A 23,092-nucleotide genomic window follows, 5' to 3' on the forward strand; every position below is an offset into this window, starting at 1 on the left:
TTGGTATAATAAATTATAATTATTATACAGTCTATTTTGTGATCTGGGTTTTTTTGCATTTAGCAGCACAAAATGTATTTTCTGGGGATCCCTGGGTGGCTCAGCAGTTTGGTGCCTGCCTTTGGCCTGGGGCATGGTCCTGGAGTCCCGGGATCAGGTCCCACGTCAGGCTCCTTGCATGGAGCCTGCTTCTCCCTCTGCCTATGTCTCTGCCTCTTTCTCTCTCTCTCTCTCTCTCTCTCTCTCTGTTTCTCTCACAAATAAATGAATAAAATCTTTTTTAAAAATGTATTTTCTAATAAGCCGATTAACTGATAAGAGTCAGAAAAATCAAAGGGAAAGATTTTAAGCTAATATTGCTAAGTTACCATTTTTATTTTACTATTTTTGTCCTTAAAGTTCTTGCCCTATAGTTACTTAAAATCTACCAAGTTATAAAAATAAGTGACCAAAACTTGTGTCCTCATTTCTGGTCGTTTCTCTTGGTAGCACCCCAGCAGTCAGTGACTACTCTAGAATTGCTTTGGGTCCTAAACGGGGTCCGACTGTTACTGAAAAGGAGGTGCTGACATGCATCCTCTGCCAAGAAGAACAAGAGGTGAAAATAGAAAATAATGCCATGGTATTATCGGCCTGTGTCCAGAAATCCACCGCCTTAACCCAGCACAGGGGAAAACCTATAGAACTCTCAGGGGGTATGTATTGTTTAATAAATATCCTTTTGGGCATTTCTTTTTATACTTATGTACTTAGAAAAAATATTGAAAGAAGTTTGAGAATGAGACTGTATTTAGCTTTATGTAGTCAGATCACATTTTTATCCATATGTAAAATGGACTCCAGGTCTTTACATGCCTTGTTGGCTCTTTTATTTTTTTATTTTAATTTTTGTTACACTTGGTCACATTGCTCAATCTATCTCTATCTGCCTATCTATATCCATTTCTCTGCTGAACCTTATGAAGGTAGGATGCAGGCATATGACTTTTCATTCCTAAATATTTCCACATGCATTTTCTAAAATTGAGGATAATTTATTATATATCTCTATCATACCATTCATTATAATATTTAAAAAGATGAGTAATTTAGGGATATCACCAATATAAAATCCATATTTGGATTTTCCCAGCTGCCCTCAAAATATGTTATTTTTTAGCTAGACTTTTCTTTTTTTCATTTAGGATGCAGACATGTTTCATGCATTGCTTTTATTATGTCTATTTTAGTCTAGTTTAACCTAAAATAGCCTTTTTTTCATGATAATAACTTCTTTAAAAACGCAGACCTATTGTCTTGTACAGTGTCTTTCATTGTGGATTTGTCTGATTGGCCTCAAGAATAGGTTCACATTAAATATTTTCTTGGCAGGAATACAAATTAGGTAATTTTTTTGTATGTCACATGAGAGCTGCTTTATAAAATACTCTTGGAATAATAATAATGATTTTTAAAAGACTAGCATTTATTGACTACTTACTATACATCAAGCACTGATTAAGTGCTTTTTTTGTGTATTTTACTCACTTAATCCTCACAACCAGTCTATGAATTTGGTACCAATATTGGCTCCATTTATGGATGAAGGAACTGAGGCACGGAGAAGTTAAATAATTTACCCAAGACCATGAGTTACACATAATGAAACCAGATTTTGAGCCACTTCATCTTTGCTTTTATTCACTAGATTATAATGCCTTAAGTATCCCTTAAAAAGCAATTGAAATTACTCTTAAAATTACAGAAGCAGATTGTGCTTGAATCATAGAAAATTGCTTCAACAACCAAGACAAAGCAACTTAAACCTAATGTTCAAAATAAAAATGCAAATCAAATATAGAAGTTGTCATTAAATTCATTTAATTTGAAATCCTACCTGGAAGTCTAGCTTTATATTTTTCTCTAAAAATTTAATTTACTATGAAGAATATATCTCCTGCTGTCATGATACGATAACGGTTTAGTTGGACATTCCTAAGATAGTTTATGGTTAGAAATTTAGACCTGATAATCTCTTTTTCCCCCCATTTTATGACCATGGGGGAGATGAATACATACCTCCTATTTTTGTCTTCCTGTACCAGAAACTGTGGACCCACTCTTCATGGATCCAGACTTGGCATATGGAACTTACACAGGAAGCTGTGGTCATGTAATGCATGCGGTGTGCTGGCAGAAGTAAGTTGTCCTTCTGACATGTTCTTGAAAGAAACTAGGAATAATTGAAGTTCACTAAGAGCCACAAAAAAGGCATGTTTTCTCAGTCTTCTTTCTTTACTTCTTATGTAAATAATCAAGGCATTCTTGATTACTAATTCTGTTTGCATGATACTCATTATCACCTTTAGAAGTGGGTGTAAAAAATTATCAAGTTTAAATTTTCACTGTCCCTTTGTACTTCCTTTCCATAAGCTAGTTAGTTGCTCTTGATCAGTATTTGTGTAAAAGCTGTAAACTTTCTTCCTAAAAAATCTAATTTCCCTGAAACAGAGTTAAAAGTACCTTTTTGAAATAAAATAGGACAAAAAATTCTAGTTCCACCTCTGGAAGAGAAAAATTCAGTAATATAATTCCTAGGAAATCATTTGTATAGGTTTCACCCTTTTGGCATTATTAAAACATGTTAGTTTCCTGTAACAGCCTTTACTACTATAGTTGGCCAATGGAAACTGAGGGAAGTAGTGTCTACATTATATTTCCATGTTGTTCAGTTAAGAGCCGTGTTATGACTCAGTAGAATTATTTTAAATTTGTTTCTGCCCTGATGGTTTTTCAGTTTGCCCCCAAAAGAATATAAGCTGTAATTATAACTTGGGTATTGGGGCATGTAGATTCTAAATATATTTATTGAGGCAAAAATTCCAGATTTTTGTCACTTGGATTAGAGAAGTGTATCATTCTGAACGGACCCGTGCCTTGGAATTTTGCAGGTATTTTGAAGCTGTACAGCTGAGCTCTCAGCAGCGCATTCATGTTGACCTTTTCGATTTGGAGAGTGGAGAATATCTTTGTCCTCTTTGCAAGTCTCTGTGCAATACTGTGATCCCCATTATTCCTTTGCAACCTCAAAGGATAAACAGGTATATTTTAATTCATGTTTAGCTTAATTTTTTATAAAGCTATCTTTAATCCTTTTATTTGTGTCTGTTTTAATTAGATTCCTGGTTTCTTTTGCTATTTAAGGTAATACTTTTCCTTTTCATAATTTGTATTCTACCTTTAAAATACAATGAAAAGTCCCATTTTTGGTCTCTAAAATAACTGTAATGTTCATTAACTCAAATCTGTATGTGGTGTGTGTATTTTCTAACAGCCATGAAAGCAATAGAACTTGGGTCTCTACCTTAGCATTCAGAAAAGGAAAAAAGATGCTGAAAATATTTCTTTGATAGAATCCTTTGACATCATTAGAGTTTTTAGAATTTGGTTTCTCTAAAGGTCTTTATATTATTTATTTTAATTCTATTTTTTCTGAAGATCCAATTTTCTAGTTGTAGAGATGTGGACAAAATGTGTACTATAAAAGTAAAAAACACTAGATTTGTCATGTATCTTGGATACACGGATAGCTTTTGAGTTTTAGACTAAGTTTTTCAACTTTTCTGACCATTTGTAAATGGAATTTAACAGCAAATTTATTCATTTGTTATGATAACTATAACACTTAAATGTCTATGTTGTGTTAGTATTGTACATGATGATAACAGTATCATTGTTGTTATTTTATTTTCTTAAAACTCAATGAATTTGTAATAATTGACCTAAGTTTTGCTAAAGAAAATGATTTTGTTGATAACACTTTTAACATGTTTCCACAACAAAAGGGTTTAGAGGTGATGGGCTTGGCAATCAGGGTCAGTAAATAGTTCTATTTCTACTATTCCATGTCATTAGAAAACCTGATTTGGAAATTGTCTTCTAGGGGTGCCTGGGTGGCTCAACAGTTGGGTGTCTGCCTTTCGCTCAGAGCGTGATCCTAGGGTCCTGGGATCGAGTCCCACATTGGGCTCCCTGCGTGGAGCCTGCTTCTCCCTCTACCTGTGTCTTTGCCTCTCTCTCTGTGTGTCTCTCATGAATAAATAAAAATTTAAAAAAAAAAAAGGGAATTGTCTTCTACTTAGAATGTCATCTTCTAGGAAAAAAGTGGCATCAGAAACATTTATCTTTTATCTCTTGAGTAATAGATATGTTCTAGGCACTCTACCAAGCTATGTTACTTTCTTTTTTTTTTAATACTCAAAATAGTCTAACAAAGGCAGGTACTGTTATTCCTGTTTAAATAATAAGGAATTGGAGACTGAGTAGTTTTTACTTGTCCCAAGACAGACCGAGGATTTGAACCCAGACCTGACACCAAACCTTATTTAACTATACACATGAAGACGAAAATTAAACAAATCATAATAAAATTATGTGACTTTTCCAACCTCTTGTTAGCCTGTATAAACCGTTTTTACACAGTGGTTTCTCAAGCAAGGATTATTAAATGTGTAAATGATTCTCTAAAAGAATATTCAGCACCTATTTCCCTTCATATCTTTAAGAATAGGATGTTTCAGGGGCGCTTGGGTGGCTCAGTTGGTTAAGTGTCTACCTTCAGCTCAGGTCACAGTCTCTGGGTCCTGGGATCAAGCCTCGCATCAGGCTTCCTGCTCAGCGGAGAGTCTGCCCCCTCCCCCACTGCCTGCCCATGTTCTCTCATGAGATCTCTCTCTCAAGTAAATAAAATCTTAGAGAGAGAGAGAGACTAGTATGCTTCAAGGATGCCTGGGTAGCTCAGTTGTTAAGTGTCTGCTTTCAGCTCAGGTCATGATCTCAGGTTCCTGGGATTGAGCCCTGAGTAGGGCTCCCTGCTCAGCAAGGAGTCTGCTTCTCCCTCTCCCTCTGCCCTTCCCTGCCCCCCCCTCCCCGCTTGTACTCTCTCATGCTCTTGCTCTCTTGAGTGCATTCTCTCTCTTTTCTCTCTCTCTCTCTCAAATAAAATCTTAAAAAAAAAAAAAAAGGATGCTTCAAGGCAGTATTTTCTAAAGTTAGATCAGTCCTTACACCCAGGTCTTTTTGAACCCTGTGACACTTGTTATGTGTTGTAACACGTTGGTTACTTAAGGTTTGGGGCAGCTCGGGTAGCTCAGTGGTTTAGCACCGCCTTCAGCCCAGGGCCTGATCCTGGAGACCTGGGATCGAGTCCCACGTCGGGCTTCCTGCGTGGAGCCTACTTCTCCCTCTGCCTGTGTCTCTGCCTCTCTCTCTCTCTCTCTCTCTCTCTCTCTCTCTGTGTCTCTCATGAATAAATAAGTAAAATCTTAAAAAAAAAAAAATTTGTTATACATAACATTTTTATTAGGCACTTGAACTTACCTGTGTACTTGAATATATTTGCCTCTTTTGTTTTTAGAAAATCAACATGACTATAAGATCTTAAAGTTAAGAGCATATAAAAAACTTAACCAAAATTAATAATAAACTGATATTTTTAAAGAATATTGGTCAGAACCAACCATAGTATACTTTCTGAGAACCGAAAAAATTCTTAGGTCAAATTTATGTCCAGATACGTGAATTTTAGCACAGTTCATGAATATATTTTGACTTCGCTCAAGACTGTCCTTTCAATAATCCTTTTTAATAACATTGTGTCTAGTCTCCGTTGATCGTTAATAACAGTTTGGGTAAAGTCCCTGCCCTTATGGAATATGTATTAAGGAGAGGAGAAACCAACAATAAACATATAAATACAAAGTGTTAAGTAGTGAGAAATACTATGACAAAACAAAAGTAGCAGGGTAAAGGTCTAGAAACAGACCATATACATGAGACTATAGACACAGTCTCAGGGTGCTGCTGTTTGGGATGATGATATTTGAATAAGGACCTGAATGAAGTGGAGGACAAGTAGTGCTATTCTCTGGGAGAGAAGAGAATTCCAAACACAGGCAATATAAAGAGCAAATGCCCTGAAGTAGGAATATATCAGTATATTAGAGGCACAACAGAAAGGCAGGCAGTATGTTTGGAATGGAGCAAGCAAAGAATCAGATCATAAAAGGGCTTGTAAGATTAAAAATTAGAATTTGATTTTTATTTATTTATTTATTTATTTATTTTTCTTAAAAACTTAGGGCTCGCGTCCTGGTTTTTTGTTTTTTGTTTTTAAAGATCCCAGATGTTCTGCTTTCTGGGTCATTTTTCCTCTATAAACTATCTCCATAACCAGCATTTATTTTTTTTTAATTTTTTTTTTAAATTTATTTATGATAGTCACAGAGAGAGAGAGGCAGAGACACAGGCAGAGGGAGAAGCAGGCTCCATGCACCGGGAGCCTGACGTGGGACTCGATCCCGGGTCTCCAGGATCGCGCCCTGGGCCAAAGGCAGGCGCCAAACCGCTGCGCCACCCAGGGATCCCCTAGAATTTGATTTTTAGTATTAAAAATACATAGTATTTTATGTGTGATGGGAAACCATTAGAGTATTTTGAACAGGGGAATGATATCATATTTACATATTGAAAGATCCCCCTGTTATACAATGAATACATAAATAATAATGAAGCACTGTTGTGGAAACAGGAAGAACAGTTAATTAATGTATGGAAGTAGTTCAGGTGAGGGATAATGTAACTTGGGTTAGAGTAGTAACAGTGGAAATAGGAAGAAGTGATCTGCTTGGGATATATTTAGAAGGTAAAACCAACCAGATTAGCTGCTAGATTCGAAGGTGGGCTGTGAGAGAATCTGAGAAATCAGTGATGACACCTCCTTTTTGTTTTGAGCAATCAGAATGGTGATTCCATTTATTGACATTTGTTAGTTCTAGGTGTTGGGCAATGAGTTGTATCTTATTTCTTGTACTTTTAAAATTCTCCTCCCTCCCCAAACTGCATTTTTACTTTTATTTATTTATTTTATGACATAAAGTTGGCACACAGTGTTACCTTAGTTTCAGGTATACAGTATAATGATTTGACAAGTCTGTGTTTTATGGTCTGTTGACCCCAAGTGTAGCTACCATCTATCACCATGCAACACTATTAAAATACCATTGACTATATTCCTTCCCTATGCTGTACCTTCATCTCTATGACTTTTCTTTCCATAACTAAAAGCCTGTACTTTCCATTCCCCTTCACCCTTTTGGCCCATTCCCCGGCCGAGCCCCCAGCCACCATCAGTTTGTCTTTGTATTTTTGAGTCTCCTTCTGCTTTGTTTGTTCATTTGTTTCTTAGATTCCACATATAAGTGAAATCATATGGTACTTGTCTGTCTCTGTCTGACTTACTTCACTTAGCATAGTACCCTCTGAATCTGTCCATGTTGTCACAAATGGCAAGATCTTATCCTTTTTAATGGCTGAGTAATATCCTGTTGTGTATATACCACATCTTCTTTATCCATTCATCTGTCAGTAGACACTTAATTTGCTTCCATATTGTGGCAATTATAAATGATGCTAAAACTACGTTTTTAGACATGTGTTTCTAGTACCTAAGAAGTTAATCTGAAGGAATTTGACTTTGTTATATAACCATTTATCCATAGAAATACTCTATAAGTTCAGCTTTTCAGTTTGCCTTTTTGCCAATAGCTTAATAATTTTTAAATGTCATTTTTCAGTGAGAATGCAGAAGCTCTTGCTCAACTTTTGACCCTGGCACAGTGGATACAGACTGTTCTGGCCAGAATATCAGGTTATAATATGAAACATGCCAAAGGTTTGCTTAAAATTATTTTATATTTAGCTGTGTGAAATTTAAGTGTCAGAGCCTTTAATTTTTTCTGGAGTACTTACTACTCTAAAATATGGTTTGCCAATACAGATTTGTTGAATTTCAGGAACTAAAGGTTTTCAAAGCCAAGACTAAGTTTGGCTTAAATCGCTTGACTTGATTAAATAATTTTCGTACTGACAAGCAGTGGTTAATCTAAAGTCACATTGCATGGAGTTAAATCTTTAATCCATTGCTTACTGTTTCTGTGATCTTGAATGAGTTATTTAACCTCTCTGTGCCTCAGCTTTCTTATTTGCAAGGAGGAAATAGTAATAGTACCTATCTGACTGATTGAAGGATTGAGTTATTCTATGTAAAGCAAAACAGTGCATGGTACATAGTATAAGCCTTACCCATTACTCCTACTAATTTTGTTAATGTGTTGTTATTAATAACAAAAACAACATTCTAGAACTGTTATCTCATTTATATATTCCTTACAATTGAGAGATAAGACTATCTAAAGACTCTGAGAAGTAAACAATGGCAGGCAGTTGAGGAGGGAAGTCCAAATTTAAAGAATGTTTGGCAGTAAGTTTCCTGGGTTTTTTTCCTGTTTCATTTGCCAGCTTTGACCTCAGGATAGCCTGAGTCACAGAACTTTGCAATGGACATGAGCAGCAAAAAATTCAAGAGAGATGCTCTCTTTCTGGCCAGAGGATCATAAATAGCCCCTCATTGGGCAGCCCCAGTGGCTTAGCGGTTTCGCGCCGCCTTCAGCCGGGGTGTGATCTGGAGACCCGGGATCGAGTCCCACGTTGGGCTCCCTGCATGGAGCCTGCTTCTCCCTCTGCCTGTGTCTCTGCCTCTCTCTCTCTCTCTCTCTCTCTCTGTCTGTCTCTCTGTCTCTCATGAATAAATAAAATCTTTAATAAATAAATAAATAAATAGCCCTTCACAACTGGAGAGTGTAAAGGAAATTCCTGTTGTGGTATTTTTCCCCCCCCTCTTCTGACCCTCTCCTGAGGTCAGCCCCAGTTATGGAGCTACAGTGCCATAGTGGCCATGTAGACACGTAAAATCCCAAGAGAAAACCAGTCTCTCCAATCAGAGGAACTAGAAAAAAAGAGACTTCTTTGTTCCAAAGAACGCAGAGTGAATTCTCATTATTTTTTTCTGTCTTTGCCTCACAGCTTCACCCCAAAGGTAACCCCAGTCGCCTGTATCTACTCGACAACAGAGGGTACTAAAACTAAGTGAAACATGTCATTTTGGCCAGAGGAACTGGGGGAAATGGCTCCTTGGAGCTAGAGATTATGGGGGAAATCCCAGCAAGGAGAGGGCTATAGAAGAGGAATCATCTGTTTTTGAGACCAGGACAAATCTTGGGCTTGCCTCCAAGCTCCACATCTATATAACAGGCCCAAAGAAATAGCAACAAGTTTGAAAATGACACTGCATTAAACCACCACTTAAGTCTCAGACTAACACCTGAGTAGTACATGTATAGGCAGACCCAAACGGCACAGTAAAAGCTCTAAGACTGACATTGGAACCACCATACACAGAGAGACAAAACTTGTGGAATCCAAATGTATGATTTGCCTACTAAGAAAAAAAGAAGGGTACATTTTTTCCAGAGAACGTTAACAAGAACAAAAACCTCACAATGTAATCAAAATATCCAAGATATAATCCAAAATTACTCAACATACAAGGAGCCAGAAGAATCTCACCATCTCTCAAGGAAAAAACCAAATGCCAATCCTGAGATGTTTTAACACTGAATTTTTTTGACAAAAAAATTAAAACACCTATATAAGCATTAAACATTAGGTAGGGCCTCCTGGTTGGCTCAGTTGGTCAAGCATTTGCCTTTGGCTCAGGTCATGATCTCCTGGGCTTTCTGCTAAGGCAGGAGTCTGCTTCTTTTTGTCTCCCTCTGCCCCTCCCCACTGCTCGTTCTCTCTCTCTTTCTCAGAAATTAAATAAAATCTTGGGGATCCCTGGGTGGCTCAGCGGTTTAGCGCCTGCCTTTGGCCCAGGGCGTGATCCTGGAGCCCCAGGATTGAGTCCCGGGATCAAGTCCTGCATTGGGCTCCCTGCATGGAGCCTGCTTCTCCCTCTGCCTGTGTCTCTGCCCCTCTCTCTCTCTCTCTCTCTTTCTCTCTCTGCCTCTCATTGATGAATAAATAGAAATCTTTAAAAAAATTTAAATAAAATCTTTAAATAACTAGATAAACATAAGGTAAATGAATAGAAAAATATGAGTTCTTAGAAAAAATAGAAACTATTTTAAAAAAAGAACCAAAAAAAACCAAAAAAAAAATAAAAATAAAAATAAAAAAAAAATAAAAAAAATAAAAAAAGAACCAAATAAGATAATAGAATTGAAAAAATATTCTATGAAATAAAAATTAACTAGATGGACTCAATAGTAGAATGGAATTGGGAAGGGTAAGAGTTAGTGAACTTGAAATTAGATCAGTGGAAATTCTCCAGTCTGAAGAATAGACAAAAAAATGATCAGAGTGGGGGGAGGGGAGAACATAGCTCTAGAGACATATGGACCCAATTTTTAAAAATCAACTATTTATGTCATGCAAGTCGCAAAAAGAAGAAGGATGGTACAGAAAAAGAAATTTGAAGAAATAATGGCTGGAAACTTAACAAATTTGGTGAAAGACATAAATTTACATGTATAAGAAGTTTAGTGAATTTCAAAGATAAACTAAAAGAAAACCACACGTACATAGATCATACCCAAACTGCTAAAACCCAAAGATGAAGGGAAAAAATCTCAAAAGCAGCCAGAAAAAAATAACTTGTTCCACATAGGGGAACAACACTTCTAATTTAATGAGGAAATGGAGCCACAAAGAGGTTTGTATTTACCCAAGGTCTTAGTAATAGTGACAGAGCTAGGATGCAAAACCAGGCAACTTAGGTCCAGATCCTCCTTTATTCACTAATGTTTACCACCTTACTAATAGAATACTTTACATCTATTAAAAATGGGACTATAGAGAGGGAGTTACTGATGTGGAAAGACATTTATGATCTGTTGGTGAAAAAACAAGATATAAAACAGTACTGTGGATTTTGTCCTTCAAAAAAAAAATCTCTGTGTAACATTCATATAGAGAACAGAAGAATATCACCCAATTGTTATTTGGGTAGAAAAATTTTGAATGATTATTTATTGCTTATTAACACTTTCTAAGTTTTCTAAAATGGTCATATGTAATTTTAAAAAGCTATAAAATTGTGTGTCACACTAAACCCGGATGATTTTTCTTTCCTTTTTTTTTTTTCATTTATAAGGAGAAAACCCAACAATTCCAGTTTTATTTGATCAAGGAATGGGCGATTCCACTTTTGAGTTCCATTCTATCCTCAGCTTTGGAATTCAGCCTTCGTAAGTACCTAAATAATTAAGAGAAGTTTGTAAATGGCTGTGAAAATAAGAGTGAAGAATAATCCTTCCATCCTCCCATCTTTCCTTCCTTCCTACTTTATTTGTAAAATTATTTCTTTGCCCCATTTTTATCTTGTTTCTTTCTCCCTGAAGTTTTATTTGTATAATAAAATTAAGTGGTTTGAGGTATTAGGATAATATGTGTTAGGGTGAACCAGGCCTACAATTAACTGTTTTTGACCAACAAAAATGCCACTTCTCTATAATCCTGCCTACAATAAGAACAGCATTTAAGAGACTTTAATTAAATCCTATCTAACCTGCCCTCTGGCTTCTAAAAGGTCTCAAGTCACCCACCTCCCCAATTCATTTTTCTTGTAGGTAAAATTTAAATAGTACCCTCTTATCTTACATCATAAAGTTATTGGAAAAATGCTTATGTGAAGACACTTTGAAAAATAAAATGTATTGAAATCAGGTGTTATTATTTAATAAATATTATCTGATGTACATTTTTTTAGTTGTGATCCTTGTTTATATTACGTATCCCATTGCTATTGAAAATACTTTTTTGGAAAGAAAGTTTAGGAAACCAGAAATTATCATTCCAAGTACATGGTATATTTTCTCTCTTTCTCTCTCTCTCTCATACACACACACAGACAGACATACCCTGTTACCACTGAAGTCCTTCTTACTCCCTTTTCCAGACGCAAAACTTGTTAGGTCAGATCTGTTTCCTCTGAATTTTGTTACTTCTCTGTAGACAGTCCTCAATTTGGACCTGCATCCTTTCTGCTGTGATCATTTACTGCATCTTTACTAGGAAATAAAGTTATATAGGCCATTACCATTTTGTAAGAGAGATTTTTCCACCTATAAAGATACAGTTCTGCTTTTCCCATTTTCCCCTAATAAATAAATCTTCAGAGGCTGTAATCTCTAATTTGATAAAGAGCAGTTTACTTTGTCAAAGGAGTTAAATTGGTACTTTAATACCTAATTGGATTCTCAGAAGGCAACCCCTTTTACTACATCACTATATAAATTTTTCTTGTTTTATTTTTAGGATAAAATATTCTAATAGCATCAAGGAAATGGTCATTCTCTTTGCTACAACGATTTATAGAATTGGACTGAAAGTACCTCCTGATGAAATGGATCCTCGAATCCCCATGATGACCTGGAGCACGTGTGCTTTCACTGTCCAGGCAATTGGTAAAGCCTATGAGAGACTGCTTTGGAGGGTTCATAGAAACAGAATTAACATTGTTTGACCAAAAATTTTCCCATTTTCCCTTATGGCTTAAAATAGTTTGAATTGTTGGAGGACTATTAGTATTTCAGAATATTAGTGTGGCCTGATGCCATTTAGTCTAAGAACTTTTGTATCGATCCCTTTTTACAGTATTGACCACATGCAGAATAAGCTCAAAATATTTGAAAGGTATTGCATGAAGCAAGCTATATTCAAAAGCTGGCAGATTTACAACACTAGAAGATCAAGAGAAAAAAGGCAAAAAAGAATCAAGCCAGAAATGTCCAGTAATTTTTGTTTCTTTTACAGTTTGAGAGAGAAAGAAAGGGAAAACAAGTCATCTAAAACATTATCAGGAAAGGGAAAGGAAATTTGGGGTTGTTAGGAGAGACAAATTAGGAGGGAACTGAGAGGTCAGAAGGGAAGCCCACTGACAAATTCCCTACCATATTGAAGGCTTTTTATAGAACAGTGTAGCAATCAAATCAACATGTTGTACACCTTAAATTTATAGAGTATTATGTGTCAGTTATATCTCAGGGAAGCCTGGGGAGGGGAGAATAGTGTAGTAGTGAAGAATTGCCTACGTTTTAAGATTAGCATATTTGCTTATTACAGTCATAAGATTCACTATCTAAAAAAGAGGAAGAACTGTAATTTTTCTATGTCCTTCTTGTCCAAAACAGTTTCAATTTCCCTTTCCAATATATATTTTTGGCAGTTATTTTTAATGGAGTCTACCACTTTTTCTTCATTTAAATATATTTTTGTAGCAAGACACTATTTCATGTTTCAAATTAAGTAGCATGAAGCTGCTTCTTTCACAAAACCTTCCTGCATACCAGCTTCAGCCTCCTAAACAGATTTTAGGAGTTACATCTAAACTTGTCAGACTTAAATTACAGATGAAAGATAATACACAGGTTTATATGTACTATGATTAAATAAAATGAGAAGTAAGAAGATGAGATTTAAATAGAATAGTATCTGAACAAATTGATAAGAAATGTAAAGCATTCTTTCAGAGTCATGATCTACTACTAAATATCTTGAGACTTTCAGTAAAGGTATTTTACACCTTACTGTCTTTGGCAAGACAAACATTAGGAAACAGAAATTTATATTTAAACAGATAACATTTTAAAAGTTCATAGTTTTTGTCATAAAAGTGATGAAAATAGGACTGGAAAATAGGACTAAATTTTCCTTTGTGGTTCTGTAACCTAGTAATTGGATTCTATTTAATTAATATAATGTTATACTATTTTTTTTTTTTTAGATATTTATTTATGTATTCATGAGAGACACAGAGAGAGAGAAAGAGAGGCAGAGACACAGGCAGAGGGAGAAGCAGGCTCCATGCAGGGACTTGGGACTCAATCCCGAGTCTCCAGTATCAGGCCCTGGGCTGAAGGTGGCGCTAAATCACTGAGCCACCCGGGCTGCCCTGTTATACTATTTTCACAGCGGTTTTCCATCCAGTAGACAAGTACTGTACTTTATTCCTAGTGCATAAGCAGCTAACTTACCTCATTCCCTATAGGTGTGGAGAGACATATCCAGGATGTGTTGGCATAGTTAGGAACTACAGTTAAGGAATCAATATATAACATCTTTAATTACTGTCCATTCAAAGGTGGAAAAAGAAAATAGGAAATAAGCCTTCCTTACTCTTAGATGTGTCTGCTGCCAGAAATCAATGAAAATAGAAGTAATTTAGCAATAAATGCCCTAGCCAGCAAGGCAAAATATATACGAATCCATGCGGGGAGAGGATGGGGTATTTTCAGCTTTTTTTTTTCTAGCAGTATAATTCTTTTTTAATAGTACCTATAAGAGGAATAATTACTTGGATCTGCCTTACGTATTTTAAAATAAAATAGGTTGTGATTATACTAAAAATTACTTGTTTAAAATTTTTTTGCATAGAAGAGATGTTAAAAGGATGAAAAATGAACCAGGATGCTTTGTTTTTCCCAAGTATTCTTTATAGATAGCTGCAGGGGCTTCATTATTTATAGTAACAATTTGTAAGTTATCTACATTTGCTTCTATAATATTTTCTCAAAAATTTGGAAATTTTGGCATAGACTTAAACATGAAACTTTGAAGAGGAAAGTGCAAATAATCTGGTCAGAAATAAAATTAGTTAAAGAACATCTGATAGAAACCAAGTATACAATTATAGCAGTATTCAGGATTTATTATTTTTGTTTTTCTTACTCTTTGAGAAAACCTCTTGGGAGATGAAGGAAAACCTCTGTTTGGAGCACTTCAAAATAGACAGGTGTGTATATTCCAGCAGGGTATGTGTAACTCATGGTAGGCTTTTTTGGTATAGTCTACAGTTAATTTATCCTTTTTTTAAATCATTTTTTAATTCACTCTTTTTTCTATTAAACTTAGAATCTTTTTTTTTTTTTTTTTAAGGTACTTTAGGAGACTGGCCAGTATTGTGCACTTTAGAGAGCTTACTCAATCTTGGTGGTTAAATGTAATCCATAGAGAGATTTCAGGTGATACTTACTACTTATTCTCCCCTTCTCTGTTTATTGCCAAGTCAGAAACCTGGTGTCTCCTACATTTTCCTTCCTCACTAACTTTGCCCCATCACGTAATATTAAGTATTAGTGCTGGCTTAACTATAGATGAATCATCATAGTAAATTCAAGAATAAAACTAAGCCATGGCTCCTTGATGGGCAGATCTTGGCACTACAAGACTATACTCCTATCTGCAGGCCTAAGCATCATATTGTAGGGAACTCTGGAAAATAGTGCTCAAGAAATGGCCCCATGAAAACAGAGTGAGCAACCAAGTATTCCCTTGACCACACCCCTCCTAACCATTTCCCTCTTATTTTCCTGACAGCTAGCACAGGGGACTTTGTGCTTTACAGTTCCTGGCCTTCTGGTTAGGAAGCAGAAGATGTTTCCTGAAATCAGTGGAATTTGGGGGGGGGGGGGGGGGGGCGCTTGCCATCATTTTAGAATTTCTATAAATACGTTTTTTTGCCCAGGCCTCAACAGAGTAAACTAGTCCAGACATTTAAGAAATCAACTGGTGAAAATGAATACTTAAATGAGAATTGAAATAATAACTTGCATACTTCTTTGTCATAGGAAAATCTGTTAAAATTTTGATGAGTTCATAAAACTTTCTAAAAGTATTAAAAATACTGTAATTTATTTGCAAGAATGTAAAGTAAAGTATATAATAATAAGTCTGTAACTTATTGCAGACTGGGATTGATTTCTACAGTGAATGACTTCTGTCTATCATCTTCCCTTATCTCTTTATCTTTCCCTCTCTTAAAATCTAGCATAATGGTCTGAAAGCATTAATGCAGTTTGCCATTGCACAGAAGATTACCTGTCCTCAGGTCCTGATACAGAAACACCTGATTCGTCTCCTATCAGGTAGTCTTCTCTAAATTATTATTACATTAGTATTTACATAGTATTTTCCATTGCATTTCTGGTGGCGTATTTCATTAAGAAACAATACACTGCACTAATTTTGAACACTCACTACAGCAGCTTTACAAAAGAAAAAAACGAAAGACCTTGATACCTCTATAATATTTGCGATCTTATTCTAAAACTCAGGTTTATTTTTCAAATGTTTTTAACCTACATCCCTTGTGCCCACGTAAGGGCTTTATTTAACCAACATCCGCAACTGCTAACCTGTTTGTATCTTAATCTTTTTTTTTTTTTAAGATTATATTTATTTATTCATGATAGACATAGAGAGAGAGAGAGAGAGGCAGAGACACGGTCAGAGGGAAAAGCAGGCTCCATGCTAGGAGCCTGACGTGGGACTCGATCCTGGGACTCCAGGATCGCGCCCTGGGCCAAAGGCAGGCACTAAACCACTGAGCCACCCAGGGATCCCCTGTATCTTAATCTATTGGAAAAGGGATCAATGACATGGATAGATCATTTAGAAATAGGTTTAATTTTGCTGGTTCAGGAGGATATTCTTCACCCTCATTTCACTTAACACTGCTTTGCATGTTCTCAGTGCTCCCTGCTCCAAATTGCTCACATATTTTATGTATCGCAAAACATTTAGAAATGTGTAGTTAGGAAAAAAGTATTAGGGGATCCCTGGGTGGCTCAGTGGTTTAGCGCCTGCCTTTGGCCCAGGGTGTGATCCTGGAGTCCCGGGATCGAGTCCCACGTCGGGCTCCCTGCGTGGAGCCTGCTTCTCCCTCTGCCTGTGTCTCTGCCTCTCTCTCTGTGTGTGTCTCTTGTGAATAAATAAATAAAATCTTTAAAAAAAGAAAAGGAAAAAAGTATTAAGGAATACTATATAAAAGTAATTATTATTCATTGGCAAATACTTACTGAATAGTCTCTGTTTCTGTTATGCTAGTTACCTTTTTTCCTCCTGCATCTTATCTTTCAACCCTTAAATTATATACAAGGTTTTCTGGGAAGTTCTTCTCAGTTTAATTTCTCTTTAATTGTGGTTCTCCTATCTTAAAGATGTGATGTGTCAATTTACCAGTTCCTGTATTTTATAACCCTGTTATATTTTTGTTTTAGATGTTTTACATTATATTAAACTACATTACTGTCTTATTTGAATGAATTACACTGTTGTTTGATTTCTTTTAGTTGTTCTTCCTAACCTAAAATCAGAAGATACACCTTGTCTCCTATCTATAGATCTCTTTCATGTTTTGGTAAGTGTTCAACAAAATTTCTTAAGTCTCTCAAGTTTATAATTTTATGTATTTTCCTCATTCAAAGTAATGGTCTTTGTTCAAAATTATAAACTTATTGATGTTCAAACTATAAAATTTAGTCTCTTGCCCATTCTCTTTACAAATAGATGCAGATTTGACTAAGACCATCAGAATCACTTTAGAAATGAAAGCACATTTACTCTTTATTTTGTAACAGCTATCATCCTAGTCGATTATATTTAGTTGGTGTCTGTCCAAGCAGACTTTTCTAAATAAATATTAAACTTTCCTCTCCCCCTTTTTCTTAACTTGTTTACATTATAAGCAGTAAATGATGGTGTGAGCTATCTTAAAATCATTGATTATGTGGTGTTGGGGACCAGATCATTGACACATCTAGGCTTCCCTCAAACGCCTATGGATGCGTGGCAACTGTTTTGTAAGTTTCTCGTAGAGGTTTTCCATTCCTGCAGTGACTCCATTCCTTCAAAATGAGTTCTCTAGGGAGATCATTGGTGATGTTGGGAGCACAGAGTTTCTGGATACAGATTAGCCAGTATCCTCCAGGACTCTGCCCAGTGGTGGTCACTCCTGTCTTTTGGAATCTTTTGGGAAAACTTTAAAAGAATGTCAGTAAAAAATAAATAAATAAATAAATAAATAAATAAATAAATAAATAAATAAATAAATAAATAAAAGAATGTCAGTAACTGGGCCCTATACCCTGAGATTCTGATTTGATTAGACTGGCCTGTGAATCAGTGTTATTTTAATACTTGCCCAAGTTATTGTAATGTTGAATCTTCTGAGCCGGAGACAGGATTGAGACCACTATCTAGAACAAGAAGTTTCAGCAAAGGGGATAACCTATTTGGTAACAAGTAGTGTTCTCCATTTGTAGTATATTATATTCTTAGATAACTCTGTTGAATAATGAGGAAAACTAAGTGGTTATAAAAACACCTATACAAACACACTGTAGCATCTGACACTTTGGTTATGAAATTAGCTCATGCTGGTCTTTGTGGTCACCCATCTTGATGTCCATTTTCTCTCATAGGTTGGTGCTGTGTTAGCATTCCCATCCTTGTATTGGGATGACACTGTTGATCTGCAGCCTTCATCAATTAGTTCTTCCTATAACCACCTTTATCTCTTCCATTTGATCACCATGGCACACATGCTTCAGATCCTTCTTACCATAGACACAGGTAAAGCTCCTATCAGTTAGCTATAAATAACACTCGTGGGTTTTTGGCAAAATTAATTATGCTTGTGATTAATTGGATATATATATATATGTAATATTAATTATGCTTGTGATTAATCGGATGTATATATTCATATATATATATATATATATATATATGAATCCTAAGTTCTACATTGTATCTCTTGTTGAAAGATCATATGTTTCTTTATGGATGAAGTTTAAATAAACAGAAATATTGAGTACTGGTGAAGTTGTAGAGCAATAGGAATTCTCATCCATTGCTGAGAGGAAGGAACTCCATGCCATTTGGAGATATAGTTTGGCACTTTCTTACAAAGTTAAAACATACTCCTACCATATGATGCAGTAGTCATGCTCCTTGGTATCTATCTAAATGAGCTGAAAACCTATGTCCATACAGAAACCTACACACAGGTATTTATAGCAGCTTTATTCGTAATTTCCAAAATTTGGAAGCAAACAAATGTTCTTTAGTAGGTGAATGAATAAACTGTGGTACATCTAGACAATGGAATATTATTCAGCTCAAAAAGAAACAAGCATTCAAACAATAAAAAGGCATTGAGGAAGCTTAAATGTGTATTACTTCATGAAAGAAGCAGATCTGAAAAGAATACATACTATATGATTTCAACAACAATTGACCCTTGAACGACACAGGTTTGAATTGAGACAGTCTATTTATATGGAGTTTTTTTTTTTTTTTCAATAAATACAGTACTATAAATGTATTTTTCTCTTACGATTTTCTTTTTTCTTTTTTTTTGTGTGGGGGGGTTTACTTTATTTATTTGGGAGAGTGCGAGTGAATGAACATGAACCAGGATGGGGAGAGGGAGGCAGAGGGAGAAGCAGACTCCTCATTGAGCTGGGAGCCCCATTTGGGACTCCATCCTAGGACCCATGAGATCATGACCTGACTGAAGGCGGCCACTTGAGCAACTGAGCACCTAGGCAGGCACCCCTCTCTTAAGATTTTCTTTTTCTTTCTCTTTTTAAAGATTGATTTATACGAGAGAGAGAGAGAACACATGAGCAGAGGGCGGAGGGAGAGGGAGTAGTAGACTCCCAGCTGAGCAGGGAGCACAATGCAGGACTTGATCCCAGGACCCCGTGATTATGACCTGATCTGAAGGCAGCCACTTAACTGATAGCCACCAAGGCGCCCCTCTTGATTTGCATAATAAATTTTCTTTTCTCTAGCTTACTTTATTGAAAGAACACAGCAAATGATACATAAAATATATAAAACATAGAGTATAGGGAACCCTGGGTGGCGCAGTGGTTTAGCACCTGCCTTTGGCCCAGGGCGCGATCCTGGAGACCCGGGATCGAATCCCACGTCGGGCGCCCAGTGCATGGAGCCTGCTTCTCCCTCTGCCTATGTCTCTGCCTCTCTCTCTCTCTCTCTCTCTCTCTCTCTCTCTCTGTGTGACTATCATAAATAAATAAAAATTTAAAAAAAACATAGAGTATATAAATATAAAATACATATATAAAATATGTTAATTGACTAGATATGTTATCAGTAAGGCTTCCGGTCAACAGTAGGTTGTTATTAAAGTTTTTAGAGATCAAATGACATAGGTTAATTTTTGACTGCGAGGGGTCAGTAAGCACCCTTAACCCCCATGTTGTTCGAGGGTGAACTGTGTATGACATTCTGGAAAAGACAAAGCTATGGAGACAGTAAAAATATCAGTGATTGCCAGAAGTTAAGGGAGAGAGAAGGGTGAATAGGCAGAATTTTTAGGGCAGTGAAACTACTCTATATGATACTATCATGTGGATATGTATCATTATATATTTGTGAAAACCTATAGAATATAAAACACCAGGAATGAACCCTAATGTAAACTGTGGACTTTGGATGATAATGAGATGTCAGCATAGGTTCATTGATTATAACAAAAGTACCACTCTGGTGCTAGATGTTGATAGCCAGGGATGACATTGGATGTGTGAGGACAGTAGGTACATGGGAGCTCTGTGCTCTCCGCTCAGTTTTGTAATGAACCTTTAAAATGAAGTTTATTAATTAAAAAAAAATCTTGTTACGTGGGTGTTTGCATTTGTCAAAACTCATCAAATGATACTTTTAATATTTGTGTATTTCATTACATATAAAATTTACCTCAAATAATCATGTACAAATATTGAACTGTTACATTTAAATTGGAAATATCAATATGACAATATATTTTCCTCTTTTAAAAAAAGTATGTTTTTCCTAAAGAGATCCTAACTGGAAAGGAGAAGAATTAGTAATATCCATCCAAAGATAGAGATTTGGCTTAATTTTAATTGTTGTCTTTCAGATGAATTAATATATATTTTTTAAAAAGCATTTTTAAAAAGAGAGCATATATTCAAATGAGCTATAACCATCTGTCACAATGAACTACAGGTTGACATTTTTATCCCCATTTTAATATAATAAAACTGAAATTCAGTTTTAACCTAAGTTGGGTGAGTTAGTAATTGCTGGAAATGGTCTTCTTTACGGATTGGTTAATGGAAGAAAATTAACTTACAACATTTTTTTAAAGTGTCTCATTGCTTAAGCATAAAGATAGGATAGCAGCCTGCTTCCCTTTTTTTTTTTTTTTTTTTTTAATATTTGCTTCCCTTTCTAGGGGCTGAATTTCTATTACCACTAATTTGTTTTGTTTACCTGGTCATATTACAATGAGATAAATTTTTTTTTTTTTAAAGATTTATTTATTTGAGAGGAAGAGAGAGAATCTCAAGCTGACTCCCCACTGAGCATGGATTCCAAAGCGGTGCTCCACCAGGGCTCGGTCCCATGACCCATGAGATCAAGACCTGAGCCAAAACAGAGTCAGACACTTAACCAACTGCATCACCTAGGCACCTCTGAGATAAATATTTATTAAATATCTGTGTGATTCTGTCCTGTTTGTTTCTTCACCTACTACACTGATAAAGTTTACCTAACAGTTTTAATATTTAGAATCAGCTATTTAGATTGAGAGCAAGGAAAGGAACCTCAGTGAGTTGACATTGTTTATTATCCTGGAACCATGAAATTGAGATGTAATTTATAAGTTGAATAGCAAATTCATACATTTATCTTTCAAATTTTCTTTTTCAGACATTCCCCTTGCTCAGGTTCAAGAAGAGAGTGAAGAGGCTCGTTCTGCATCTTCTTTCTTGGCAGAAGTTTCTCAGTATACAAGTGGGTGAGTAGCAATCTGTTAGTCCAGCCTATTCCAGTATTGTTTTAATAATTCTACCTCTTAGTTCAGTTGTTTGGCAAAATAACTTTGAACCATTTTAATTCCAGTTTTTAAAAATCAGCTAAGGGTTTTTGGGATAACAACTACCCATTTGTTTGTTTCTGAGACTGAAACAAATTTGAACATGTCTTTACTCTTGTAAACTGTTCTGGGAACATAGGCAAAAAATGATACAATTTTGACAGATGGCAGCATTTAGAATTTAAAGAAATAGAGAAAATAGGTCATCTTTTTAAAGCAATCTATACAGTTGATGCACTTAACTAACTTGGGGTTTTTTTAAGGCTGTTCTCTAATATGTGAAATACATCTAACAGAGGCTAAAGCCAAAAGTGTAATAGGACTGCCCTGCTGAACTCTACCTGCTGCCACACTCTCCCCTCTTTGTTTTCATCTTCTTCATCAATTTTTAGTTAAGTGTTCTATTTCATTTTGTTTTTTAGTTTAGGCACTGAAGGGGTAGGAGTGTGTGGGAGGAAGAGAGAGAGAGTGTGTGTGTGTTACTGGACTTTATTTTTTCAAAGCTGTTTTAGGTTTACAAAAAAATTGAACAGAAAGTACAAAGTGTTCCCATTTACTCCCTCCTATCACCAGTTTCTCCTGTGGTTAACATCTTACATTAGTAAAATTGTTAAAGATGATAAACCACAGTAATGATAAATCAATACATAGTCATTAACTAAAGTCCATATATTACATTAGGGTTCATTCCTTGTGTGGTAGCATTACAAATATCATATAGAATAGTTTCACTGTCCTGTGGATCATCAATTTGAATACAGAAATGAAGAAAGTGTTAATTTTTTTTAGCTAAGTTATTTGGTTAGTTACTGATAAATATATATGATTCACATTTCATCATAGGGGTTAGGAGAATGAAGATAATAGTTACTTGCTTTAAAAATCTACATGATAAAAGATGCAAGATCTGTGGTTTTCTTTAGGAAATTTTTATAAGATTTAAAGATGGAAGTTATCACCAGTTAAATATTTTGTATTAAATGGATTTAAAATTTTTTAAATACTTAGCTATGTTTTTAAAGGGGGATGTGTCTAAAGTTTTAGTCTGATTGGTATTCGTTCTATTCTGGAATTATTGCCTCTTAGCTGCATTGGGTGTGGTGTTCCTGGCTGGTATTTGTGGGTCTCACTGAAGAATGGTATCACCCCTTACCTTCGCTGTGCTGCACTGTTTTTCCACTATTTGCTTGGAGTAACTCCACCTGAAGAACTGCTTACCAGTAAGTAGGAAAATGAAATCTTAGAGTAGCAAGTAAGAGACTTTTTTTTCTTAATCTTCAACCTCAAAAATACAAGGGGGAGGCAGGTAAAACCACTTCTCTCTTCTGTACCTCTTTCATTAGTGTTCACTCCCAACATGTGTGCCCCTGCCATGGTATAGGTTAAAGGTGAGACCAAAAATGAGAATAGCCTCATAATATGCAAAACCTACTCTTAACTTCTATCTATGTATAGTTTATGTACTTGAGCTTGTAAAATGTCTGCACACAGAATATA

General features: G+C 35.7%; 1 protein-coding gene across 3 annotated transcripts in view; it reads left to right on the forward strand.

The window, feature by feature from the left end:
* UBR1 (ubiquitin protein ligase E3 component n-recognin 1) overlaps nucleotides 1–23,092 on the forward strand; it is a 146,665-nt gene that overhangs the window by 97,468 nt on the left and 26,105 nt on the right. For all 3 annotated transcript variants that reach the window (XM_041742563.1, XM_041742565.1, XM_041742566.1), the window contains 12 exons: nucleotides 490–695; nucleotides 2,085–2,178; nucleotides 2,931–3,080; nucleotides 7,614–7,711; nucleotides 11,033–11,126; nucleotides 12,196–12,344; nucleotides 14,616–14,671; nucleotides 15,707–15,803; nucleotides 17,010–17,077; nucleotides 18,141–18,291; nucleotides 21,430–21,517; nucleotides 22,682–22,815. In XM_041742563.1, coding sequence (XP_041598497.1) covers nucleotides 490–695; nucleotides 2,085–2,178; nucleotides 2,931–3,080; nucleotides 7,614–7,711; nucleotides 11,033–11,126; nucleotides 12,196–12,344; nucleotides 14,616–14,671; nucleotides 15,707–15,803; nucleotides 17,010–17,077; nucleotides 18,141–18,291; nucleotides 21,430–21,517; nucleotides 22,682–22,815 — 1,385 coding nt within the window. The remainder of the gene's footprint in view (nucleotides 1–489; nucleotides 696–2,084; nucleotides 2,179–2,930; nucleotides 3,081–7,613; nucleotides 7,712–11,032; nucleotides 11,127–12,195; nucleotides 12,345–14,615; nucleotides 14,672–15,706; nucleotides 15,804–17,009; nucleotides 17,078–18,140; nucleotides 18,292–21,429; nucleotides 21,518–22,681; nucleotides 22,816–23,092) is intronic.

This window comes from Vulpes lagopus, chromosome 2 (assembly GCF_018345385.1).
Source record: "Vulpes lagopus strain Blue_001 chromosome 2, ASM1834538v1, whole genome shotgun sequence".
Taxonomy (NCBI): domain Eukaryota; kingdom Metazoa; phylum Chordata; class Mammalia; order Carnivora; family Canidae; genus Vulpes; species Vulpes lagopus.